The following is a 27,159-nucleotide window of genomic DNA, read 5'->3' as shown; positions in this document are numbered from 1 at the left end:
GCTACTTAATATGTCAGCCCAGCAGCAGCAGCACACCCAACCAGGAGCAGCCCAGGCCACAGGCTTAAGAGAACATGCACCCCAATAAACCAGGCCCAGAGGGGACCCCAAAAGCAGTTAAAACCCCGCTTATCGGTGAGGGAGACAGAAACGCCTTTCCCAAACCTCTCCACAACAGCCCGGGCCTTCCCACGGCCCTCGGTACGACTGGGCCCCGAAGGAACCGAAACACCCCCCCACACACACACACACTGGGCCCGGCGCCCCCTCCCGCCCCTCAGCCGCCCCCGCCGCACTCACACGGCCCCATTGCGGAAGCCCTTGAGGACTGCGAGCGCGGCGTGGTAGCGGCGTTGCTGCAGGAGGGCATTAGCAGCACGGAGCAGAGAGCGGAGCGCGTCCCCACCGCTACCGGCCATGGCGCACCTCCCGCCGCCACCGACCTCAGCTGTACGCACCGCGCTCGCTTCCGGGGGCGGGGCCCACCCCGCCGCACTTATAGGCTCTCCCAGTTGTCTATCGGCGCTCTTGGCCAATAGACGGCGAGACCCTAACCTCTCATTGGTGGGGAGCATGTTTCCCGCAGCCAATGGGAGGCGCGCGGGGAGGGTCCCGCCCATCCCCTCCCGCTGAGGGTGGCGGCGGGGCAGCGCTGGCCGCTGCGGTCCGGCCTGTCATGGTGCCGGGGGCAAGGCCTTCCCGCGGCAGCGGCGTGCGATGGGGTCTCTGCCGGCCCCCGCAGGCGCCGCGCTGTAAGCCCGAGCGGGGCAGGTGCGGCTGCCGGGCGGTTCCCGCCCTTCGCGGCGGGGCCCGGCCTCCGCGGATCCCCGGGGCGCTGCCACATGCGCCGCTCCGCCGCGGCCCAGGTTAAACGCAAGACCCCCGCCAGGCCCAGTCGCCCACGCCGGGGTGCCGCTGCCTAGAGTGGCGAGCCGGCCCCCGGGCCGCTCCCCCCCCCCCCCCCCTTCCCGCCCTCCCCGGGCCCCGTCGCGGTCGGAGGGCGCCCCCTGGCGGCGGGCGGCGACGCTGCTCCCGGTGCCCGCTCCGGCTGGCGGGTCGCGGCCGCCCCGGCTCCAAGATGGCGCAGGCGATCTTCGAGGCGCTGGAAGGTAACGGGGCCGCCGCGCCGGGCCCAGCCGGGCCGCGCTGGCCCGACAGCGGGGATGCGCCTCTCCTCGTTTCCTTCCCCCCTCCCCCCTCCGCCCCGGGCCCAGTGTCTCCGCACCGCGCTGCCGCCGCCGCGGGGAATGAGGGGCCGCGGCGGGGCCGCCCTGTGAGGCCTGGCCCAGCGCGGTGCGGGGGGCTCCCGGCAGCGCGGGGCCGCGTCCCGCTCCCCCTCCGCTCCCCATCGCCCCTCAATCCGGCGGCGGCGCGCACCGGCGCGGCCCCGGGGCAGGCGGGCGGCGAGGGCGGGGCGGGACCGCAGCGTGCGTCCCCCGGCGGCAGCCCGGCGCTCGCCTCGTCCTCCTGGGTTCCCTGGGGCACCCCTGTCACCTCCCGGCCTTGTGCCACCCTCTCCCTGTGCGACGAGGTGTCCCCGCACCGCCCGTCCCAGTGCACCAGGCAGTTCCCGTTAACCCAGTGCCCGGCGACCCGGGGCACTCCATCACCTCCCTGCCCCTGTGCTCAGCACCCTGGGGCACCCCATGGCTTCCCTGCCCCTGTGCCTCGCACCGCGGGGCAGTTCATTGCACCCCATCGCTTCCCTGCCCTATGTCCCTTACCCCGGGGCACCCCATGGCCCCCCTGCCCCTGTGCCCTGCACGTTGGGGCACTCCAGTCACCTCTGTGCCTGGTAAATGGGATCACCGATTTCCAGGGCAGCCCCGTTGCTCCCCATTCCTGTGTCCAGCATGCTGGGACACCACCGTGCAGCAGGACAGCCTCAGGCCCTGCATGTTGGGGTCCCCTCATCCTCCTCAGGGCTGACGCTGCTGGCCCTGGCCCCACTGATGTGCCGTGCTCCCCACCTGGGGATGGACCTGGGATGGTCCCCACGTGGGTGCTGGCCCTTGTGTGCATGTGTTAGTGCAGGCACTCTGTATGGCACATGCCCTGGGACACATGGAGGTGGCTGTGATACAGCCAGGGCAGTGCCTGGCTCCTATCTGCTGTGCAGGGGAATGGTCTTACCTTCATCTCAGTTTTGCATTGGGACACTGTAACAGGCAGGTGCTGTCCGAGGGGGACTCTTGGACATGCGAAGCTGTGGCAGCCTGACACTGAGCTTGGGGTCAGCCCCTTTGGAGAAAAACTATTTCACAAGGCATTTTTTTCCTAAATTGGATTACACACATATTTTTCTTCACATGGGGGAACACCACTGACTGGAAGGCCTCGCGTCAGGATCGTCACCCTGTGCTTTGCAAACAGCACCTGCAATCTCAGTGGCAGAAAGAGCAAAGAAGAAATGTTTCTCTATTTTGTCAGGTTACTTGGTACATTTGACAGCGCTCTGTGTATAATCAGGTTCCCCATTTCTTCTTTGCAATCAGCTCCCCATTGTGTGAGTTTCCTCGCAGAATTCAGGAGAGCAAAACAGTTTAGCAAATTAAGAAAAAAGTGTGTTCTTTTTCAGCCCACAATAATGGGCAGCTTTTAGTAGCTGAGCTTGTTTGTTTTGTCTTGTTGATTCGATTACAAGTCGATGGTGACTTGGCGTTTGTGTGTGCTGCTGAGAGCAGCCATGTCCTCAGCGGGTGCTGTGGGGCAGAGGAGCGTTTTTGCCTGTCACTAAAGCACCTGGCGCTTCTGTTGGCAGAAAAAAAGACTCTGCATGAAAATCGGGGCATGAGGGACAAGTAGCACTTGGGTGAAACGGACAGTCTTGTTTCCTTCTCTAAACTGAGAGGAATCTGAAGGAGGGAGCACAAGTCAGTAGTCTGGTACTTTTTTTCCTGGATTCCCCCAATCCCCTTGTTTTTGTTAGGTTCTGGGGAAAACCTGCCACCAGGAGAGAAAAGCTGGCTTTTTTTTTTTTTAGATTTCATGACTGTTAAGAACATTCTACAGGCTGGTGCTGGCTGTAATCAGTGCAGGATCAATCCAAAGCTTTCTCCTGAAGTCCGTGGATGGCCATGAACAGCATCTGTGTAACCAAGTAACTCTGCCTGGTTGTCTTCACGGCTTATTAAACTTCAACTTGGTGATTTCCCTCCGTGTTAAGTGTGGCATTGTGCATTTACCTTGTGAAACTGCAGGGACTCCATGGGTGTTTGTGTGAATTGCTGAACAAATGAAGAGCAACATTATTTCTGTTGTCCTGGGCCACTTTTCTGTGGCAGAAGGCTGAATGCAACACTGACATTGCTGCTGCATTGTTGTCGCCTGTCTTTGGGTCTTGGCCTCTCCTCAAGCTTCTTCCTGCTAGTGGGATCAAAGCAATTATCTGGCTTTTTTACTTGGAAGATCTGGCTACAGGAAACCCAGTTGTCCAGTGCTGGGCACACTGAGTGTGCCATTCTTGATGCAAACTGTTCTTAATTATCCTCGTGATATATTAAACCTGAATTTTTGATCCCCCTTTTTCTTTTGTGTCCTGCTAGCTTGCTTCTGCTGAAAAAAATGGCTACTCTGTTTCACTCTCTGGTTTAGATGTGCCAACAAGAGCCTGCTGTGCTGCATTTGCAGTTGACCAGGAGATTATTTGTAGAAGAGGAGGTAGATTTTAAAGCAGGGCTTTGGTTGGTGTGAGAAGATCCACCCAAGAGTGCCCCAGTGGTGTGCTGCTGGTGGGGCTGGTTGCAGCTCTCCACACGAGCGAAGCCTTGCAGAACTGGACCTGCAGCTTTGCTGTGCCTCCCTGTGATTTATGTGAAAGGGTTCCCATAGGCACGGTGGTAATTTTATGGTAGCTTGTGAAGTAGTGTGGTCTGCTGCTTTCCAGTAGCTATTCGTGCCCTCTGCTCCCCAGCAGCTGGAGAACGGTGCTTTCCTCTCTCCCAGGGGCACGAGCAGCGTTTGCAACCTCTTCTTGGTGAAATGGTGAAAAAGCTGTTCATGGAGTCATGGTGTTATTTGCTTCACACTGGAGATGCAGGAGAAATGGGTATTTAGAGTATCTTTAAAGTGCTGTGGATTATATGGTTTCTCCCTGTTGGGAATGTAATATCCTGGTTGTCCAGGAGAAATTTTTAAAGGACAAGAGGAACTTGCAATGGGAAGATGAGGTGGTTGCTTCTGCTGTGCTGTTCCTTTATGCTGTGATCTGTTATGGTGTTTCACAGTCCTTCCTGGTGCTGTTTGCTGGGCAACCTCTCGTCAGGAACTGTCCTCACCTCACTGCTTGGAAGCGATCAGGCATAGATTTTCTTTTTACTGTGGCATGTAATTCTGAGTTCAAAACTTTACAGTTTTGTTTTTCAAAGATCTTGAAGAAAAGCGAAAAGCAACTTAGGATCCCCCCCCTTTCTTTTCTCCTTTAATCCACAAGGTAAAACAAACAATCCTGGCATGGCGTTTGTTTTATTTGTGGGTTCCTTGTCATAAAGGGAAGGTAGGGAGGAGTGGTGCATAAAAATCACCCCTTTTTCGCTATTTTTTTCCCATGATCAGATTGTTCTATGTGTCTTTACATCTGATTTCTAAAAAGAAAGGGTGTGTGGGGCTTGATCCTCTGGTCACGTGCTGCTGGCCAGGTTGTTTCCCTAGGTGAGCAGTCCCCATCTCCTGTATTTATCTGCAATATTTTAGAACGTTTTAGCTGGAGCGAAAAATATTGGTGCCAAAGCAAGTGAGCTGATTCTGACAACAAATCTGGCTGAGTGTGTGTGCTCTTGTGGAGTCCTGAGGGAAATGGAAATAAGAGACAGCATCTGGCAGCTCTTGCTTGAGAGGAGCCTGTGGAGGAGCACAGTTGTGGGAGTGAGGGGAGCCATGGTGCCGCTCTCCCGCATGTCCCAATACCTGGGTGGCAGCTGGTGGCTGAGTAGGTCCCTCCCCAAAGCATCTCTCCCAGGAACCCACACTTAATATTTCCTTCTTAAAACTGTATCTAAATCCTCCTGTAGTTCATAGTCCCGTGTCTGATTGGATCTGGGAACACTGGTCTTGAAAACACGGAGGCATTTGTAAGACTGCTGCTGAGACAGACAATCCTGCACACCAAGGATTTTGTCTTTGGTGAGCGCAGTGCTTGTCTGTGCTGTATCACACTGTGTCCCCAGGGAGATCCACCCAGGCTGCTACCCCGTCTGGCCTGTGACATCCCAAATATCTACTTCTTAGCTCTTTTCATACCTACTGTTTGTAAGCATCCTTACTCTCTGCAGCAAATGCCTGAAACCAAGCCCTCTTTTGGCTTTCCTTGCCCTTATTCCCTTTACTACTTATATCAAAGAGTGTATGGAGGCAGGTGGGGGTGTTGCTTTAGTTGATAGTTAATGCTGTGGAGTAGAGGGGGATGAGAAGGTGACAGTGGCTCTGCAGGAGAAGACAGCAGCAGCCGGTGAGCGGCTTCCCTCCACGACTCATGAGTGAGCTCCCAGCGCCTGAGTACTCCATGTTTAGGCTGTGTTTGATTTACCACCTGTGCTTGTGTCTCCTTTCAGGAATGGATAATCAGACAGTGCTGGCTGTGCAGTCCTTACTGGATGGTCAAGGAGGTGTGACAGATCCATCTGCTCAAAATGTCAACTCTTCCACCGCCATCCAGTCGATGGGTGAGTCCTAGTAGCACTGGGAGAGAGAGAAGAGGGGCAGGGACTGCAGATTTCTTACTACAACGTGCACTTGTGACTATTGGAACAGCCGGCAGAGCGGCTGTACGTGTAGGGTGCTACTACAGGTGGTGAGGCCTCGGCAGGACTAGGCAGAGCAGGAAGGAGGAGACAAGTGCCCAAGCGAGCAGAGATGATTTTGGAGGTGGTCATGACAATAGACTTGACCATGCTTTTCCAATAAAGCATGAAGGGAGGGAGCAGTCACTAGTGCTCGTTACTGTTCCCATTTTTTATTTAATGAGCCATTCCTGATATCCTCTGGGGATGTACAACTACTCCTGTCATTGAGTATCTCATCTGTGTGAATGAATGCAGGAACTGATTGTTCATGTGCACATGAACACTCGTAGTGCTTGAGTGGGACTCGCTGGGTGGATAACGAGTTATATCCTGGAGGAGTTACAGTCTGTGTCCCCAAAAACGTTCTGCTTCAGACTGTGAGTCAGACAGGAGGTGCAGCCTTGTGAGTCCAACTGGATCAAGTCCAAAATGGTGTGTACTTGTGTGGTTTGCCAATGCTGCAAATTTCATTTAGGACACGGTAATTGGGTTTTCTTATTTCTGCTCTTAACATCAAGCAGAGGCACCAGAAACCAGCAGTCTTGGGGGGGTGGGGTGGGTTTTGGACATGAGCTGCCATTGACTCTGTGCCCTGATCCAAGTTACTTCTTTTCTTTTGTGCAACCTGAGTAATAAAGTCTGCCTCAGACAGCATAATGCAGGTTCTTTGGAAGATACTGTTTTGACTAAAAGCAGAGGGTGCTACAGGAGCAAGGATGGGTTGGTTGTTCGTGTCTTTGAGATGAGAAGATGGACAACGGGATTCAGTTTGTCACAGGGAGATGGCAAGTTTTGTATATAGGAGCAGGGCTGAGACAGGCGCAATCACATCAGTTGGCTTTAGGGAGAGCTTGGGATTGGGGAAGAGGGACAGTTTGGCCCTTGCAGCTGATCTCTCCTGATGATGATGTCCTTGAGGTGTTAAGATCCAAAAGGTGTCTGTGTTCCTATGGCTGTGGTTGTTAGGTGTAGCACTGGGGAATGCAGAAGAAAGCCCAGAGCAGTGATCTGGTCCTCTTAATTGCAGATGATGAAGACGTGTTCCTCTGTGGGAAGTGTAAGAAGCAGTTCAATTCACTGCCTGCCTTCATGACCCACAAAAGAGAGCAGTGCCAGGGAAACACCCCTTCCCTCTCCACGGTCTCGCTGGCCACCAACAGTGTGTACACCCCCTCCATCACATCAGTGCAGCAGGCTCCAAGTGCCAGCCGGCAGGTACTGTACTGCAGGCAGAGGCTCTACTGCTCTGTCACCATGGTTTGGGGAGTGGGGGGAACTCTGGGTGATGCTTTTAGATCCAGTGGTGCCTCATGACAGACCTCTCTTCTAGGAGGCTCAGTTGTGGTCCTCTTGGCTTTTGACCTCATGTTTAAAGCTGCCTGGTCCTGTGCAGTGAGGTGTCCTCCAGCATAAGTGTCTGATAGCCGTTTTTTCAGGACATGAGGGGTTTCATATCGTATCTGTGCTACAGCCAGACTTTGGTTCTACACAAGAGTCTCAGTGTCACAGCCTGGTGGGCTGGCTGCGTGCTTGGGTGCACACTGTGTGCTCAGGGTGGAATGGCTCTTGCTGTTCCCCAGGCTGTGGTCTGGGTTGTGGGCAGAAGAGGAGGGCAATGTCTGGCAGCTTCATCCTTGCATCTCTCCTCTCAGTCTCCTGCAGGTAAACCCGTGTGATGAGTGTCAAGGGAATTTTCTCTCTGGGGTAACTGTCCTTCCCAAAAGACTTCTCAGGAGGAAGTCCCTTGTGCATAACATGTACCATGCTTACAATCATGGTGGTTTCTGAAGTGCTTTCAAACCAACTGCTTTTTTCAAGTCAATGTAGTGCCAGTGGATGGTGCTGCCCAGAGCTGCAAATATGGGTTATTTCCACCCAGAAAATGGGACAGCCTCACAGCCCTCCTATAATCTGACCCCAGTCTGATGACATGAGCCTGATATTCACTGTCTGCAGCCAGAGCAGCCTCCTGCAGTTCTCCACCTTTCCTAGCTGGGGAAAGCACCCAGGAAAGACCTGAACTTGTCTGTGACCAGTTTGTCCTGCAGATCTTGTTTAATAACCCCTGATTGTAGCTAGTGGCCACTTTCCCAAGCCACTGTGATATTTTTTACCTCCTTTTCTGAAGAACGTTTCTGGAGCTGCCTTATTGTTATGGCTCGAAATTACCATGTACTCAGCAGGAAGCTGTAGATAATTACTGTGGCTCATCTGCTGACCAGAGGCTGTGAAAACAGAGCCTCCGAGGTTCAGTAAAAAGCAGTGTCATCATTTTTTTGTTTGTTGTTTTGTCCTGTTGCTGGTCAACAATGCATCCTTTTTGTCTTTCAGCAAATTTCTACGTACATCACTGTTCCCCCATCACCTTTGATTCAGACCCTGGTGCAGGGGAACATCTTAGTTAGCGATGAGGTGCTGATGTCAGCCATGTCTGCTTTTACATCCTTGGACCAGCCCATGCCTACGGTGCAGTCCCCAGCGCAGGTAAGGGGCGTGTGTGAGCTTGGGGAGTCCTGCTGCGAGGGGCTATGCCAGCACAGCAGGAAAGTCCTGTGAGTCAATCAGACTCTGGAGATCTGCTTCGATGCTGAATCCTGGGCACCTTCCCAAAGTGACAGCCAGGCTCAGGAAGGAGCAGTAGATAGATGACAGGATAGTTCCAGGGTTTGCTCTCTCCTGGTATCCTTGTTGCTGGATGCCCAAATATTTGTAACATGGTCTCTTCAGCTTTTTGTTGAGCCCCCGTGTAACAGTTGGCTCCCAGAGCCCTTGTCAGTTTGCCCCATGGATCCTTCTCTTCCTGGGATGGCTGTTTTGGGTTCTCCCCAGGGCTGGGCAGGCTAGATACATTCTCCATGCTCTGAAAATGTTCTTTGTAACAGAAGAATTAAAAGCTTTAAAAACAAAACAAAAAAAGCAGCGGGATTTTTGGAGGAGATGATGTCTCCCAGCAGGTCATGCCAACGGTCTGCAAGCCAGCACAGTCTGGTCCAACATGCCAGCTGAACAGTGCTGCATTGTGTCAAGACATCATCGCTGTTCCTGCAGGTGCCGTTTTGAATCGGGATTGGGAACACGTTTGAGGGAGCAGCATCTCCAACTTGTTGCTCTTAGAGCAGTGCTGCATTTTCAACATCTTGTCTGTCTGTCTCTCCCTGTTCTGGTTTTAGAGCAGCTTGAATATGCATGCTGGGGCTGGCTACCTCTCCCAGCCCCCTCCGCCTCCACCACCCCCTCCACCACCCCCTCCTCAGCCTCCGCCGCCTCCACCACCAAGCATGGGAGCACCGGGGCAGCCCAGCGCCGGCAGCAGCGGGGTGGTTGAAGTGTACAGTGCGCCTGCTCCTATGGCACCAAACAGCACAGTGGAGATCCAGACACTGGGGATGCAGCCCTATCCGCCCATGGAGGTTAGTCCAGGGGCTGTTCGCAGAGGCTCTGTCTTCCTGGGCCTCTTCTAACAAGCAAGGCTGCTCAGGAGTCACCTGGGCTAGAAATACAGAGTTAGAGTCTGGGAAGATGTGTTAGGGGATTTGACAATGATTATTTCCTCTGGGAGAAAGTACTGAACAGAAGGATGTTGGCAAGATGACAGGGATTCTGAGAACAAGAAAAATGGTTAAGAGGGTTGGAGGGCTTGGCTGGCACGGGCTTAAGAGATCTGAATGTGATGTGGTTGAAGGATACCTGCAGGTGTTGGGAGTGAGAGGGAGCTGAGGTGAGGGGGCTTAGCTCCCAGAGGGGTGCAGAGCAGCACCCTGTGCTCTGCAGGCTTAAGTGGAGAGAAAAATGTAATCTGAATATCAATAAGCAAGCTTGACAAGACACCTTCTCCTAAGGAGAAGCACAGGCAGGGGTGGATTTGCTGGTGGGTCAGCTCTTTGCAGCCTCCACGTTAGCATTGCTGTTCACAATGAAAACTACTGGGAGTAACAGGTTTGTTGGCCTTGTCTTTGTAGCTGGCATCTGATCTGGAAGCGTCAGTGGTCAGAAATGGACAGGGACGTTGGATACTTAGTGTTCTGTATTAATTTATCAGGGCGGGCAACAGAAATGCCCTCAAACCATGTCACCCCAGACTGATGCCTCTGTCTTTTTTTCTAAGCGTCCTTTTCTAATATTTCTAATACGTAAACAGCTGTGCTTTGCCACCTGGAGTTTTCTTGTGCTTTTCTTCCCTTCTGCAGTCCTGCTGGGGCAGGCAGCAGGGCCCGGAGATCCCCGCCTTCAGGGGTGGTGTGAACCCACAGGGTCAGTGGTGATCGTTCTGGTAACCTGCTCCAGAGGGATGAGAAACTCTTCTAGGCATAAGACATAGATGTAAGATAAGGCATTAGATGACTCTTTCATAGCGTTTCTTTGCTGTCCTGTTCTTGCTGTGATAACTTCTGGATACTTTGTGGTGTTCTGCATGAGAGTTTCACACTGTGCAGGGTGTTAGTTTTATTTAGAGACGCGTGAGACTGGTGAACCAGAAATTTGATCCAATTAGGCAGGAGGCAGAAAACTCAGCCAGAGTAATAGCCTGGTATGGCCAGTGTTCCTGGAGATAGAGGTTAGGGCACCTAACTGTGTAGCAAACCTGTTTCCTCTGATAAATTGCACTCTTGCAGGTACCGAGCCAGTGTGTGGAAAGTCCTGTGTACCCTTCTCCTCCTGTGTACAGCCCTGGGAAGCAGGGGTTCAAGTCCAAGAGCACCAGCACTCCCACACCTTTGACCAGTGCAGGAGGAGGTGGTGTGGTTGGTTTTGATTCCACCTCCGCTGCCAAAAGTCGGCGCTGCAAAAATGAGAGCGGGCTGCAGGAAGGTAAGTGTCCTGATAGCATTTGCCCTACGCTAACCTGTAGGCCGGCATTCTTATCCTGTAGTGGACTGTTGACCCATGGGCTCTCCAGGCCCTGTGGGGTGGCACTGGCTGTGCATGCAGCACCGGAGGAGGAACACGATGCCCTGCACAAAGCTACCAAGAGCAGGTTGAAGTATGGATGTGCTTCTTGTTTGTCACCTCTGAGCGCATGTGAAAGGACTGTCACTGTGCTACTGTATGGGTGAGCTAAATCTACTGCAGCTGCATGCTTATTGAATCACACCTGAAATGGGGAGATCCTGCAAAGTAAGGTGTTAGTGCTTGGTCCGTTTTAACCCAAGGAAGACCGCTCAGCTGCAAGGCCGGTGGGCTAGATGTGGCCTGGCCCTGAAGACTCTTCTCAGGGGCCCAGCTGGCCTTCTCTGCTCTGTGTTTCAATGCCTGTGAAGAAAACATGCCTGTCCCCAGGTAAGGCAGGACAGGGGCATGCCCCATTACAGGGTGGAGGAACGTCAGATGCTCTGCTGGCGAGCCTGCCCATTGCTGGTGTGATGAGAGCACACCCAACTAAGTGACAAGGGAGGTCCCAGGCATGAGGTGGAGGAAAGCCATGTGGCTTTCCTCCCCAGGAATGTTGGGACTCTGGAGTTAGAACCATACAGATGCTAGGGTTTAACGTTATTTGCAGAGGTGTGAAAGATCATGCAGGCTGCAGTTCTCAGTCCAGAATTTCCTAGAGCAGCCCATGGTTCTGCTGTTTAGCATCGGTTTATACCCCATCACAGTAGATAGAAGATGTGACTGTCTGACCTTCTGGATGGGAGAAATATGCGTGTGCTCTGACCTTGGTGAGTTCATAGGAGAGAGACAGAACTGGGGGCTTCCTCTCACTAATTCCATGTCTTTTTCCCAATCCCGAACATACTTTAGAGTAGGTGCTTTGTAGCACAGCTGGAAGGGTCTCTGGAGTGCTTAATGCCTGGAGGGCATGCCCTGCCCCCTCCACTACTACTCTCTTCAGTACTTCTAGAGTTAGCTCAGGCTACGTTAAATATATGTTTGTGCCCATACCTCTCCCCAGTCTGGCCAGGCAGATCTTATCCTTTCATAAGCCCTTTATTCTTGGTCTTGAGTAGACATGTCTTGGGGCGAGGGCACTGTGATGCAGGGAGGGACAGGGCTGTGCCACATGATCTGATTCCTGTGTGCGCTCTTGGTCTTTCAGGCAAACCCAAGTCCCCCAAGCTGAAATGCACTTACTGTGACAAGGCCTTTACCAAGAACTTCGACCTGCAGCAGCACATCAGAAGGTAATAGTGCCACTAGCCCACAGCAGAGTGCCTGGGGTGGAGGTGGGCGCAGCCTTGCTGAGGGAGTGTGCACAATCCAGTAGACCTTGCATTTGTCATGTCCCAGAATCTGTGCTGTGCTTGGAGGTGATCCTTCACCCCCCTTCCTCCAGGACACCTTCTCCCCAGTGGCTGGGGTGAGGGTTGCATCATGGATGTAATCTTCTTCCTGATTATGGGCTGGGACTGGAGACTTGTTTTCCTCATTGATGAAACCTTGAAAGCCAAACCTGTTGTCACCTGATCACTGCAGCAGCAGCATCTCCACTTCTTGCCTCTGCCCTTTGCTCTTCTCTCCTTCCCTAGAAAGCTGCAGCCTTGGTGATTGCTGGTGTTAGCAAACAGTAAGCCAAGCTTAGTGTCTATATAGGGAGCTCTTGTAAGAGAGCTCTTCTCTGGCAGGAGGCAGTTGAAATCTTCAGAGTTTCCCCCAGTGGAATCTGCCAGACTCAGGACAGATGAGAAGGAAAAAGTGGTGGTTTCACTCCCCTTCCTGGCCTCCATATGTTAAAGTCCGCTGTTTCTCCTGAAGCGGAAGGGCAGGGTAGAAAGACCTTTCTGCTGTGGACAGGGGAGAGCAAATTCAGGGAGGTCAGGGGGCTGCAAGCTAGAAGAGATATGTGTGCAGGTGAGGGAGGGTTGACAGGGAAGAAAAGGGTTGTACAGCTGAGAAAGTGATGGGGTCCCCAAGGTCTGTGTGGAAACCCTGACAGTGAATGACCTGATATTGCTGCAGAGCTCTTTTCCTCTCCCACTTCTTCCTTTGATCCCTTGTCATCCCCAGACCATAAATGCGCTAGGCTTGTTTCCTCAGTCTTCTCGCAAACCATTTTCTCCAGTTAAATTAGGTCTCAAAGCCCTTGTTTGGCTGGTCCAGGTGCTGATCTGCCAAGCAGAGTGCCTAGCACAGTCCTATAGCAGCCACCCCACCATGGTCCTTGCCTAGGGGGTGCTTCCTCTTTCTGCCAGCTGCTGATATGGTGCCTTCTGCCTTCAGTCACACAGGCGAGAAGCCCTTCCAGTGCATCGTGTGTGGCCGAGCCTTTGCCCAGAAGTCCAATGTGAAGAAGCACATGCAAACCCATAAAGTGTGGCCTCCAGGGCTGGGGTGCACCATCTCCCGCAGCTCCATCACAGTGCAGGTCATGGCCTTGAACCCCAACCAGCCGGAGGATGAGGAGAACACAGGTTTGCTGCTCGGGGATGGGGCATGCTAGGGGCAGAGCAGTGGTGTGAGGAGTCTGCACATCTCTGCACCTCCACACAGGGAGGGAGGGGAGGCAGGAGCTGCATGTGCTGTTTGCATTCCTCCCATGGGGTTTAGCAGCACACGTTAGAGAAGTGAGTCACATTTTCTAGATTCCTGCTGGCAGGTGCATCCTTGGGTTCCCCCAGCTGTCATGGATTCAGGAGACAGTGGCTCCAGATGCTGTGCCAGTATGTCCATGGGGACGGAGTGATGTGTCTTCCCTCTTCTCCCTTCCTGGCAGGTGCAGCTTTGGCAGTGCATGAGCCACACTTGGCAGCTCTGGTCTAGTGGCTGAACAAGCCGGTGGTTTAGCATAGCCCAGTGCTCTGTCTTGTTTGCAATGTGCAAGTCATGCCTGAGTTTGGTCTGGCCCCGATGGCCAACTGAAAATACTTGAGGCAGAGAAGAGCTCCTTGCTGGCAGACTGTGTCTGGATACTCTTTCAGATTGTGGCCTTAGTCCTGGTGGGAGGGGAGGGAACACTGTGCCAATATCATGTCTAGGACAAGGTCCCACTGGAGCTGCTCCATGCAGACATCATGGACCGTGTGCTGCTGGCTGGATCTTACCTCCTGTCTCCTGCCAGAGATAGGAGTAAATCTGGCTCTGGTTCCCTGGCAGGGGGGCTGCCCTGCTGACTGCTCCACAGGGCACAATTAGGTCCCTGGAAAAAGCAAATGAGTCAAGGAGAGGAAGATGTAGTAGTCAGAACCCTTGATAATCTGTAGATAAACATAAAACTACCCTGTTGGAGAGTGAGATTCACCTGATCTAAATAATCTGTCTTTGAAAGGAAAGAAAAGCCTGGCACCAGAGCCAGACCTGGTGTGTCTCGGCACTTGCATAGCAGCTTTCAGACCCGTCTCGTGGCAGGCTGTGACTTTCTCCCTTTCTCCAGGTTTGACTCAGCCCTCGAGGAACCCTGCAGAACCACCCCAAGACATGAGCCCCTTGGATGAGAGCGAGGCGGGCAAACTGGAAGCCAAGCAGGTTGTCTTGATTGATAGCTCTTACCAGTGCCAATTCTGCCCCAGCAAGTTCAACACCTATTTCCAGCTCAAATCGCACATGACACAGCACAAGAATGAGCAGGTAGGGACAGAGGGTGCCCTGTGTTGGTGGTGAAATTGGGACGGGCTTCATATAGTGCACCGGCTCCCAGGGTCTGTCCTGAGCCTCTTGCTCTGTCAAGCTGCCAATGCTTTGCATGCAGCTCGGCTCTCTGCATGTGTGGGTTGCAGCTGTGTGGTCTGGGTGGCTTTGAAAAGCTCCGCTGCCTCCACCCTGCTGAGTGAGAAGTCAACCAAGCAGGTTTGGGTGGCTAGAGAAGAAACAAAGAAGTGAAGTCCACAGGCTTCAGTGTAGGTGGCATTTCTCAGGTCGTGGGACAGTCACTGCTGGGGTGTTGTGGTCTCATCCACTCAAGTGGTTTCAGGTGCTGACACCAACACCCCTTTCTCCCACTTTGCTTTCTTAGGGGAGTGCCCTGACAAATCTGCATTTGCAGAATGTTCAACTCCCAGCAGGTTCTTCACCTGGAGCTGTCAGCCACGTGATGCTGAGCTGCTCTGCACTGTTCTTTAAAGACCCTTCCTCTGAGGAAGGCAACAGAGGAAGGGGATGTTTTATCACCACATTGTGTCCTGCTGTGCCCTGACTGAGTGCTAACGGCCCCATGGCCATGGGTGTGGTGGGATGCTCTGGGAACTGCAGTGCTGCTTTGTTTATAACAGCTCAGCTGTTCTTCGGCACCGTGGGTCAAGGGACAGCGGTCGCTTTCTGGAAATGACCCAGTGGCAATGATTTTCAAAAAGGAAGGCCACTCTGTCTGTTGGCAGAGGACTTTCCCTGTTTGTTTCCATGGTGTGCCACTCCAGTCACTCTGCTTTCTTCGCCCAGGTGTACAAGTGTGTGGTGAAGACCTGCGCTCAGACCTTCCAGAAACTGGAGTCCTTCCTTGAGCACATCAAGAGCCACCAGGAGGAGCTGAGTTATCGCTGCCACCTCTGCAGCAAGGACTTCCCCTCCCTGTATGAGCTGGGTGTCCACCAGTACTCCCACAGCCTGCTGCCCCAGCACAGCCCCAAGAAGGATGTGGCCGTGTACAAGTACAGTAGCAATCGGTGCTCACAAGGCTTGTAGGAGTGAGTGGGTGCAGAGTGTGTTTGGCTGAGAGTGGTGGGGACACTAGAGGGAAGAGGGGGCTGTGTGTTCAGTGGCTGTGGTTCTTCTGGGCACCCAGGTGGCAAATGGGGGGCCCCTCCACTGGGCTGCTAGGGCAAAGCGCTTTGAGTACAAGGAACCTTTCAGAAAGACAGTGAAAGGCTGGCATCAGTTGCACGAGAAGATCCTATCACTGCAAGTCCTCTTATCACCAGTCAAGAATGAGATGGGCACAGCTGAACCTGCACTGGGCTGGGGAAGAGACCTGAGGAAGCCCCTTCCCAGCCTGTTTTCTGTGTCTTAAACACCTGCAGCAAAGGGAGTGTGGGTTGTAGAAGCTGTGCCCAGGTAAAATTTCTGCTATCCCTTTGCTGCAAAAGGGTCTATTACCTGGGAAAACCTTTCTGTTAGTATAGAGGGAAAGGGTGAGAAGTTCCACAAAGAGGTCTCTGCAGTTTTCTATTTGAGGAATAGAAAGCCCAGAGGATACTGAAGTCACCTGGGAGCTTCATGGAATAAATAATCTGCTACTTCTTGCATAGATCATAATTTCTAGTTATCCTTGCACTGTGGAGCTTCATCCTACAGCTTGCTAGTGGGAATCTTTGAGATGGGAGCTCTGCTTATGTTTGAGGAGGTTTTAGTCTGATCTAAGGAAAAGGGATTTCACAGCAGATACGCGATGTGAATGCCTCTGTATTCATTGTCAATGGTGCACGTCCCCATTGCCCATTATCAGTCAGCTTTGGCAGAGGTCTCCAGCAGAAATACTGCCAGGATATGTGAGAATGGGTGAGTTAGGTGGAGAGGGCCCAGGTGGTGTGGGAGAGGTGGTGACATAAGCTTTGTTAGATGCTGGAGACCCCACACGGGAGTTGTGTCTCCCGTGTCTCCTTGTGGCTGCCCCAGCCATGGGTAACGCTGCTGCTGTGCTGTAATCCCATTCTCAGCTCCTTCACTGGGAGCTGCTTCTCTGTGCAATGAAGATGGAAGGAGGCGTTTTAGGTAAGGTGAAGTCATTACTTAGGGCTTGTCTCCATGAGGAAGCTATGTGGAATATGTGCTCGGGTCCCTGGGTGCTCCCATGGGTGTCTGTGTGGAAGAGCACTAGCAATTTAAAGGCTTCTCCACCCAGTTTCCCAGCATCTCCCCCTCATGAAGGATGCTAAGTGTGAGTGTGATCTGGCCATGTGGGTTGCTGCGGTTTCAGAGCACTTGGGGTGGTGGTGTTATCGTCTGTACCAAACCGACCCTGTCAAAAACTAGCCTGGAAGGTGGCTGGTGAATGGGCTGAGCAGCCCTGCCTGGGGTCTGCCTGCCGTGTGGGGTTTGCTGGCCGTGGCCTAGTTCACAGGCTCTGTCCTTTCTCTCCGCATTCAGATGTGTGAAGTGTGTAAATAAGTACTCCACCCCGGAAGCCCTGGAGCACCATCTGCAGACAGCAACGCACAACTTTCCCTGCCCTCACTGCCAGAAGGTGGGTGGGTGACCATTTCCTGAGCTGGTCCTGGATGTGTAGCTGGGGTTCTGAGGAGGACAGGAACCCTTGGCTCCCTTTCATCTCCCTTCCTACCTCAGTATGGACTGGCAGGCTCGTGAGGTGCTTTTCAGAGAGGCAGAGGTGATTGCTCCCTTGGCCTCCAGCTCTCAGGCCTCTTGCAAAGAGCACGTTCCTCTCTGCAGTGCTGGCTTTTCTCCCATGTCCTGTTTGCTGAACAGAATTTGCCAGGGGAGCTCCATTTACTCCCTTGCTGCCAGGACTGCACACTCTGGGCTGCTGTCCTTATTTGTTAAAAGCAAGTGTATCTGGAGGAGTGAGGCTGGTTTTGGGAAGTCTTAAGAGTGGCAGCACTGCCTTTGACACACTATGCCTGACTACCTATGGCTGGAAGGTTGGGCATGGAAAGCCCTAGGTTCTGGGGCAGCTCATACACCTTCATGGATGTCGTCATCTCCTGTCGCAGCAGAAGTCTCTGGGTTCCCCCTGGTTCCCCTCCTTTGGATTAGTGCTCTGTGTCCTTGGCAAAGAGAAACCTGTCTGAGTGATGTGACTGGCACTGGAGCGATGCCTGGGTAGGTTTTGGCTGGAAATACTCTCTTCAGCACAGCCCCTGAGGGAGTTTGAGAGGCAGAATTTTGTGGGATTTGAATTCTAATAAATTATTTTTTGAAATCCAGACTAAAATTTGGACCCTTGCTCCTCTGTTTATAGCAAAGGAAATGAAAATCCTGCATTGGGGGCAGGGACAATCTCAAAGGAGTGACCACTCTGTACTGAGGTAGCTCAGGAAGGGGAAACACTCTCCTGTCATGGTTAGTAACCCATCTTTCTTTACCTGTCCTCTCTCTGCTTCCCCCACCAGGCGACAGATGACTTTCTGAGCCTGGGTGGGACTTTCAGCATGCAGCATAGGGGTTTGAAAGCCCATTATCTGCAGCAGTATTTTTCACTTCTGTTTGTATTCTTACCAATATTCCTGTTTTCTGGAGATGCCAGAGCACAGTCCTAGTTACCAGAACTCCTGGCTCTCCTGTGCTCCTGTCAGATGTGTGCTTGCAGCATCCTCATTAGGAATTCACTTAGCTGGTGTATTTCCAGTATCCTCATTAGCCAAAGGAACCATTTATACTGGCTTTTTAAAGACCATGAATGGGAGCCTTTGGTAATAAATGATTGGGAAGCACAAACTGAAGATAATGCTGTGGGAAGGTAGTAACTACTGGGGGGTCCTTGCCCAGCCCTTCCTACTGCTAGTTCCGGTGGGAGATCTGGGGTGCTGGTCCTCAGCAATATGGTGTTACAAAAGTTAGCAGCAAAGTTTCAGCTTATGTGTTTCTTAAGGATAAAAAGATTTGGTTTTTTTTTCTTGTTTGTATTTTTAAAGCTCTAGCAGTATTTTCTTTATGCATACTAAAGGTTTCCTCGGTGCATCCTTTCCAGGAAAGCAATCATCATGAACTTCTTGTGCTTTCTGTACAGGCCACACCTCCCATACCCACGCAGGCTCGGTGATGTGCCTTGTGTGCTGCTGGCTCTTAGCCTTGTTTTTGTGTGTTAACAGGTGTTCCCCTGCGAGCGGTACCTGCGCCGCCACATCCCCACACATGGCGGGGGCAGCAAGTTCAAGTGCCAGATCTGCAAGAAGTTCTTTCGCCGGGAGCACTACCTCAAGCTGCATGCCCACATCCACTCAGGTACAGGCTCCCCTGGCACCACAGTGCTCACTGTCTCTGTATCACAGTCCTTGCTGCCCTCTGGCTGTTTTCCTGATAACCAGAGTAACAGAGTTGACTGTATGAGTAATTTGTAATAACATGGGGTTTAGGAAATGTATGGTTTGGGTTCAGCCTCATGCCCAGTACTGCAGCAGTTAGAAGTGGGATGCAGAAGTGGCTTCCTCTCTGCCTGCGGTCACAGAAGTTAAGGAAGCTGGCCCTGGAGAGCAGGAGCAGTGCACGGTGTGGATTGTATCCACCCATTTACCCATCAGGCAGGGTAGGGAAGCTTTGGAAGTTTACAGAGAAGCAGAGTGTGGCACTGCTGCCAGAGTGAATCCTGTGTGTGACTAGAGCAGCCCTTGGTGACTGGACCCTCCCTGACTCTTGGTCTCTTTTTTTATCCAGGTGAAAAGCCCTTTAAGTGCTCAGTGTGTGATGCAGCTTTCAATCGGAAAGACAAACTCAAGCGACATATGCTGATCCATGAGCCTTTTAAGAAATATAAATGTCCTTTCTCGTACGTAGCATGTCTCCATTGTGGTAGCATGTCTTAATGGGGTTGGGATGGGGTTTGGGATGGAAAGAATGTCTCCTGCAGGTACCCTAGGGTACATGTGCGGTATCTACAAGTCCACTGCTTCTTGGGGAGGCAGGAATGCTGTGTGCTGTTGAAGTGGGAGCCCAGAAGTCCCAGTTCTTTGTTATTGACTTCCTGTGGGGACATATTTAATCTCAGTTCATCAAGCCCTGCAAAATAGTGCCTGCCTTCATGGGAGGCTTGGGGGTTGCACCTGGGGAGCACTGGGGAAGAGGAGGAGTGTTATTTGACCACAAAGCACAAGGTTGGCTGAATGATGGGCTCTCCCTGACTGCTATGTCTCAAAAAGCGTTTGGCAACATAGGAGCTAATGTTCGAGCCAGAGAACCCCAGGTTTATAAGGTGCATTCCCAAAGCCATGGCACAGCCGCGGGCCTTCTGAGGTAGCCAAGGCTGACTGGCTTCTCCCTGCTCCGACCACCTTGTAGCTCTTTCTGAAGTATTTCTGTCTCCAGCTGGGATCTTGAACCTGCTGCTTTTAGGACCATTCATAGCAAGACACAGACCATGTTTAGTCTAGCAGAAGCCACGTGTCCCTGTAGCAGCCTGTTTATTTCTTGCCTCTCTACAGAATGGTTGAAACAGTTGAGCTCCTACTGAGTTTGCACCGAGGGACTCATCTGGGTGCTGCTAAGGCAAAGGGTTGTGGATCTCTTTATGGTCCAGGATCTGTTTAAACATTGCTCCTCAGTTGATTCATGCTGCTCACTAGCATTTGTTGTTGTTACAGAAACCACACGGGCTGCAATAAAGAGTTCAACAGGCCTGACAAGCTGAAGGCTCACATACTGTCCCATTCGGGTAAGTGCAGCTCTGCCCATGCTGCCAGTGGTGGGGAATGAAGTGGCTGGGATTTGCCATGGTGCTGCAGGAACATGTTACAGAAGGAGTAAGCCTGAGAAACAGGAGAGAGCAAACTGTGAAAGTGCTTCTGCTTTATACCCCAGAAGCACAAGATGTTCCTTCCAGGTGCTTTTCCTGCGGTGTCCCTCCACCCACCACTCAGCTCACACAGCTACTGTGGAGTTTCCTGTGGGAGAATTTTCCACTGTGTGCGATACAGTGTTTCCCAGATATAGACCTGAATTCTTGATATAATTTATTAGCTTTAGATTTTATTTTTTTTTATCTCAGTTGCTGCAGGCCTGTTTAACTGGGCTTGCATTTACAGCTGTCTAAGCTTTGGTCTGTTTTCTAAGGCAATATACACCTGTAGGCAGGGCCTGCTGGCAAGACGCAGAAGCAGAGCTGGATTACTCATTGTGTTTGCTATCAAATGAATATCCAGAGTGCTCTGTGCACTCTTCCCCAATACCATCTCATATGCAAAAGGAGATCTTTTGGGATTTGGTTCCCTTCTCTCTGTGTTCCCAAAATGATGTTCCCACTCCTAATAAAGACATAATTTATTCCCATGCCCTAGGGAACGTTCTGACTTTTGTCTCTTGGAGTAAAACTGAAACCCTTTTCTTGTGCCTGTCATGTCCAAAGCTCTGCAGAGTGTGATCAGATGGGACTGTGCTGACAGTGCAATGGATGGTTTGTTTCAGACTGTACATTCCCATACTTGGGAGGGATAAAAAAAGTGAATTTTTTTTACTTACCAAATACACTTGAAAAAAAAACGGAGTTTAAGATTGTTTTGCATTTTCATCACAATTACCTGACATTTTTTTCTGGTGATACTTTAATCCTCTTATTTGAGGCAAGAACCATTGTTTTAGCCCTTTGTAAACACAGACATTCAAGGTGTAGCCGCTCACCTTTTTCTGACTGTAAATTTGCCTGCCACAATGTCTCCTCCCTTTATCAGGGAACATCTCCTTGGAAGAGGAGATGAAGCTGCCATGCGCTCCCTTGGTGTGGTGCAGATTTTCCTGAAGATCTGCATTAGGATGCAGGGTCTCTAACCGAGCTCTCTCTCCTCCGGTGCTCTGTGCAGGGATGAAGATCCACAAGTGCCAGTACTGTAACAAGTCCTTCAGCCGACGAGCCCACATGATAGAGCATCAGCGCTCACACACCGGCAACTACAAATACCGCTGCCCCACCTGCAGCAAAGGCTTCACGCGCCACAAGTACATGAAGGACCACAAGTGCCGGCTGGGCTCACCCAAGGACAAAGACCTGCAGCTCAGGAAGCCCCAGAAGAAGCGGGTGGCGCGAGGGCGCAAGGCGGGCCTTTCCCTCCCCAGCCAGCTGGGTCTGGCAGAGCTGAAGGACGGTGCTGCTGGGGAAAGCCCCCCTGAAGGTGGCCCTAACAAAGAACCGTTCCAGGAGTCGGATGCAGTCCTGTCCATCGTGGTTGGTGGGTCAGGAGCTGCTGACTCGGACCTTGTCGTTCCTGGGCAGCCCAACAGCATTGCGTCTAATTTGGCCCTGGCAGAACTGCAGACTGCCTCAGACGGCCCCTGCACCATGCTGGCTGTCCCTGTTTACATCCAAACGACGGAGTGATAATGCGTAGAGCCACTGTGTGGCTGAGGGCTGCTGCTGGTGCTGTCAGACTCAGTGCTGAAATTTATCCCAGTGAAAAAGACCAAAGCTCTTGTGGGAAGGAAGATGGATATGGGAGAGAATGGCTTTCATCTCCACTTGTTCTTCCTGTCCTTGGGCAGAGCACTGCTTGGAAGCCACCAACGGCTACAAGGCACTGAAGAGAATGGCTCCATTGTTTCTTGTCCCTCTGCATCACTGGTCAGCCTAGGGCAAGAAAGACTAAGATCCCTGAATCAGGGTAAGAAGAAGGAGCATGCAAACTTGCAACAAACAGAGCTGCTGAAATCAGGTGGCTTTGCAAATCACAGCCTGTCCCATCTGTGGTTTTTCTGACCTAAAAGCTGTATTGCCCAGTATTTGGGTGGCCTTTCCGAGAGCAAACAATTGATCCTTCCTAGTGGAAGCAAGTTCATCCTGAGATCCTTTGGGAACACTGTTCAGAAATACCCTGATAGACTTATCTCTGGTATCTTTCTCCTCTCTGTCTCTATCAGTAGAAAGATCACCTTGTCTGTACTACATGTGTTATAAACACCATGGACCCTTATGTGCTGTGTGGAGTTGGTGGGTGGGAGCACGTGCGCATGTCGCCTCTTCTCTCTGGTTAGTATTCCTTCCACCATATTTGTTCTTTTCATGTTTTTTCTCCATATCCAAGGATCTCCAAGTGCCTTAGACATCAATGAGTCTATCCTTGTGACAGTTAAACGTGACGCCTTCTGTGTCCAGTGAGGGACACTAAGGCTTGGGTGAAGTGACCTGTCCAGGGTCACACAGGATACCTGCGATGCTTTCCTAGCATCAGTTCTGGGCTAGGTGCTGCAGGGTACTTCTGTGTGCTTCTCTGTCAGCTGCTTCCCAGCCTGCACATTCCCTTAGCTCAGTTCTATGGGCCGGTTGTTAGTAGTTTCAGTGGGTCACTGGCAGGTGGGGACTTGGTGTGGTTAGGTAGGAAGAAAGTCTGGTGTGACGGGGACAATTTCTGTTGTCTGCTTGGCTTGTCCTCTCTGTTTTCCCAAGTAGGAGTCCCAAAGCCAGCATGAGAGCACCAGACCCCGGAACTGAAAATTACCATTGTGCAATGTTGGTAAAGGAGGTTGCTCTGCCCTCCCATGCTTTCTTCCTGCTCCATGTGTAGGCCGGCCAAGCTGAGCTTTCCCTGGTGAATTTGTGTGATGAGCTGCTTGTCTGTAGATGTAAAATTTGTTATCTGTAGATGTAAAATGCTTCATTTCCAGCCTGTTTCTCCAGGGGTGGTGCAGAGCAGAACATGGGTTCAGTCAGTCCTGGGTGCCAAAACTCTGGCTGCAGAGTCCCCTGCCGTGCCATCTGGGACACGGTGGGTGTTTCTGGCCGCTGGAGCAGTCAGCCCAGCATTACTGGTCTTACCGGCCTGACCCTGATGCCTGCCTGGGCTCCAGCCCATTGCTTGACCACAAGGTGCTCTTCCTGTCTCCTTGCGGTCTATTTTGCTCAAATCTTAAAAATAGCAGTTTGCAGAGACAGCATGTTGGTGCCATGCCCATCATGGTATCTCCTCCTGGCGGCATGTGCTCCCAGACTGCACCCAATCTAACGACAGCTTATGTTGTCACCCTTGGAAGACTGTCACATTGTCCGTGTCAGGATGGGTCCTGCCACAAGTTCACTTTGCTCACTCACTTTTTGCCCATTTCACTTTTTTCTGATGCTTCTGTACCTCCTGCTGTTGGCGGGTGTTAGGAAACGGAGCACAGGGTTTGCAGGGGGAGGCTGGGAGAAGGGGTTGTTCAGGCTTGAGAAGCGGTTAAGGAAAGGTCTTGCTGCTGCCTAACAGGAGGGGGTAGAGAAGGTGGAGCCAGGTTCCTCAGAGGTGCACAGGGATGGGACGAGAGGCAACAGGGACATGTTGGAATGTGGCAACTTCTGACTCGTTATAAAGAAAAAAAATTTCTACCAAGAGGGTGATCAAAGGAAGGATGCCACAGAAAGGCCGTGAGATCTGAGTGGTGATACTCCAAATTTGACAGAGGATCCCGCTCTGCGTGGAAGTGCTTGGAGGTGGCTGGAGGAGGTGGCTGTGCCGGAGACCTCCAGATGGCCCTTCCTACTTACGTGTTTCTGTGCTTCTGTGAAATGTCTCGCCTGCTTTGAAGGGCAGAGTTTATTTGCCCACAGTGTTTGTTTTAAATACTTAGTTCTCACAGGAGGGGAAGAGTATCAGGAAATAGTTTTCTAAATATACTTTTCCTATTTTCCTCCCCTCTGTGCCTGCACTGTACGGTGTCATTATGTGGTCTCTGGCGCTTGCTGCAGCGCTGCAGTCCGGTCTATTTTGAGATGAAGATGTATGGGTGCAGCACTCCTTTAGCTTGGAGGCACTGTCTGGAGGCCTGGCACAGGCCAGCCAGTCTAAACGAGATGCTGGAAGGTGGTTTCCACTGACTACGCTGAGTGTAATTCAAGGGGTGGAAGCAGAGCCACAAAAGAGCCTCGTATGTGACTGTGGGACACCGGGGCTGAAAGATGCCACGCTGTTTGCTTGGTATGTGTTTGCATGTGTGGTGGTGTTGAACCAAAACAAGTTTTGTCTTGAGCATAATGATTGTCCTCTTAGAGTAAACCTCAGAGCGATTATGTGTAAGATAATATATCAGAAGTCCCTGATCAGAGAGGGGCCAGGCTGGCGGGTTGTGCAGCTCTTGCCTTTGGAAACTCTGTGGATGTGAGTCCTATGCGTGTCTGATGGATCCTGCAGCCCCAGGGAGACTGGCAGAAGGAAGGATGGGTGACTGCCTGCAAGCGTGTTGGCCCCTGTTCCCTGCTTCCCAGCTGGGCTGGCTGCACTGGAGCAACTGCAGGTCCTGGCAGTCCCTGTGGAGCTGCTCCTGGAGCCTCACTGCCCCTCCTGTGGAAAGGGAAAAAAAAAAAAGCAGTTGTTTAAAACAACAACAAATGAACCCCTCTCCTCTGTAGCTGTACTGCCTGCAAATTAAATTTTGCCATGGAAGGAAATGTCACGGGAAAAAGAATTTAATTAGAAGAGTAAATGCTATCACTGAGATGTTGTGAGTTACATGTGGTTGTCGGTACTATTCAGTACATGGGGACCAGTTGTGCAGGGAAACTGCCTCATCACAGCAGGCCACGAACTTCAGAAACCCTCTTTCTTCCTTGATGTCCCAGTCCTGTCCAGCTGCTTAGGCTCCTCTGCAAACCTGGAGTCAGTTAGGGTGGCTACAAGCTCTTCTATTGCCTTCTGGCCAAAAGGAAATAATTCTACCCAGAATTTTACCCCATTTCTGTTTCTGTAGCGGGAGTGTGCCCACTGTTCTGCTGCAGCGTGGGCTGAGGCAGATTTAAGCTGCTCATGTCACTGATTTTGTCCCAGCACCTTTCCACAGGACCGGTTCCATCCTCCATCCTGGGTACAATCATTTTGTTTACAAAACCAGTCAGAAGCATCTTGACATTTTCAGGATGTTCCCTGGAGTAGCCCAGGGCCAGAGCCATCCCCTGGGAGAACTGGAGCTGATACTGGATCAGAACAAAGGTCTATGGTGCTCAGCATCCACTTCTGACAGCAGGTGTTTAGGTGACAGTAAGAAAAGGGCAGGTAAAAGCTCTGCCTCATAGAATCATAGAATGGTCTAGGTTGGAAAGGACCTTGAAGATCGAGTTCCAACTCCCCTGCCATAGGCAGGGACACCTCCCACCAGACCAGGTTGCCCAAGGCCACATCCAGCCTGGTCTTGAACACCTCCAGGGATGGGGCCTCAACAACCTCTCTGGGCAACCTGTTCCAGTGGCTCACCACCCTTAAAGTGAAAAACTTCTTCCTAATGTTTAATCTAAACCTGCCCTCTTCCACTTTAAAGCCATTCCCCCTCATCCTATTGCTTCATGCCCTTGTAAAGGGTCTCTCCCCAGCTCTCCTGTAGGCCCACTTTAGGGACTGGAAGGCTGCAGTAAGATCTCCCCGGAGCCTTCTCTTCTCCAGGCTGAACAACCCCAACTCTCTCAACTTCTCATAGGAGAGGTGCTCCAGCCCTCAGATCATCCTCGTGGCTCTCCTCTGGACACGTTCCAGCAGGTCCATGTCCTTCTTATGTTGGGGACTCCAGAGCTGGATGCAGTACTCCAGGTGGGGTCTCACAAGAGTGGAGGAGAGGTCCTTTGACTTGCTGGCCACACTTCTGATGCAGCCCAGGATACGGTTGGCCTTCTGGGCTGCGATCGCACACTGCTGGCTCGTGTTGATCTTCTCGTCAATTAGCACCCCCAGGTCCTTCTCCTCAGGGCTGCTCTCCAGCCATTCCCCACCGAGCCTGTATTTGTGCTTGGGATTGTCCTGACCCAGGTTTAGGACCTGGCACTTGGCCTTGTTGAACTGCACGAGGTTGGCTTGGGCCCACCTCTCCAGCCTGTCCAGGTCCCTCTGGATGGCATCCCTCCCCTCCAGCGTGTCTACCTTGCTAAAGAGCTTGGTATCATTGGCAAACTTGCTGAGGGTGCACTCCACCCCACTGTCCATGTTGCCTCCCCTTGGAACTCTTCTGGCCTCCGATGTCATCAGCTGAGGAGTTCCTATAAGCCTCCATGGATTTTTCTTGTGGATTTTTTATCTTTCTTCTGTATCTGCCATTACAGTGTTAACAAGGCAGAAAGAGGCAGGACCCCTTACACAGCTTTGTTGCTAAACCCTCACCTTGTACATAAAGAGGCCGTCTTTAATTACATTACCCATTGCACTGCTTTTTCTCACTTGCTGGGGGCATGAAAAGGCTCACTTGCCCAAGAAACTGTTGTTTTGGTTCATTTTTCCTCTTTGCCATTTGGTGTGTATATCCCAGCCTCTTTTATGGAGCACTAACTAGTCCAACCCTGTTCAAAAGCAATGATTAATTTTCTTGGGTGACTTCCAGTGGTAAACACTACTATTGTCTTAGCCTGTTATTAATTAACGTGTTTTCACACCACCGCTGTGAGTGGAGAGGGGGCTGTTTATAGCTTTTACGGATGATCGAGGCCAAGCGCAAAGAAACAAAAGTCAGAAGTATCCAGTAAAGGTTGATATGGGGCTGAGGCACTGTTAAGACTCGATTTCTTCATTGGACTTTGGACTCTACATAGGCACTGTGGTCACATAGCATGGAGTTATGTCCGTGCTGCCTCCACAGGTGGGAATGTGTGACTCACGTGTCCAGGAAATAAGGCACTCATAATTAGTCACCACCAATTAAGCAATAAATACTTGATTTTGCAAAGTTGGAAACTTTTAAAAAAAAAAAAAAAAAAAAAAGAAGGAGTTTCGCCCTGTGTTATCTCGACGCCTTAGTGGGCTGTGCACAAGAGGTGGCCTTTGAGCAACACGTTAAGGGCGGGGACGGGCAGCAGTGTGCTGTCACTTGCTGTGTGGAGCAGCACCAGAGCAGGAGGCGACATTCTGGGACGGGCACCCGCTCCCCCTCAGGGCGAGGACGGGAGGCTCCGTGGCCGGAGAAGGCGGGCTCC

General features: G+C 51.9%; 1 protein-coding gene across 2 annotated transcripts; it reads left to right on the top strand.

The window, feature by feature from the left end:
* Window positions 1–1,078: 1,078 nt before the first annotated feature.
* Window positions 1,079–22,612, top strand: ZNF341 (zinc finger protein 341; the record flags this gene model as incomplete). 2 transcript variants are annotated; one of them, XM_082491186.1, is made up of 15 exons in its annotated part: window positions 1,079–1,109; window positions 5,550–5,660; window positions 6,808–6,995; window positions 8,112–8,264; window positions 8,951–9,190; window positions 10,394–10,589; window positions 11,815–11,899; window positions 12,936–13,126; window positions 14,086–14,279; window positions 15,087–15,295; window positions 16,731–16,827; window positions 18,413–18,545; window positions 18,975–19,086; window positions 19,898–19,968; window positions 21,110–22,612. In XM_082491186.1, the coding sequence occupies 15 exons, from the start codon at window positions 1,079–1,081 to the stop codon at window positions 21,622–21,624; spliced, it is 2,526 nt and encodes an 841-aa protein (XP_082347312.1). In that variant the 3' UTR covers window positions 21,625–22,612. The 2 variants fall into 2 exon arrangements, with proteins under 2 accessions (XP_082347312.1, XP_082347311.1); XM_082491185.1 differs by having other exon boundaries at window positions 10,394–10,595.
* Between the last annotated feature and the right edge of the window lie 4,547 nt (window positions 22,613–27,159).

This window comes from Vanellus vanellus (assembly GCF_965231255.1).
Source record: "Vanellus vanellus genome assembly, chromosome: 15".
Lineage (NCBI taxonomy): Eukaryota > Metazoa > Chordata > Aves > Charadriiformes > Charadriidae > Vanellus > Vanellus vanellus.
This window is presented reverse-complemented; position numbering and strand designations above follow the sequence as displayed.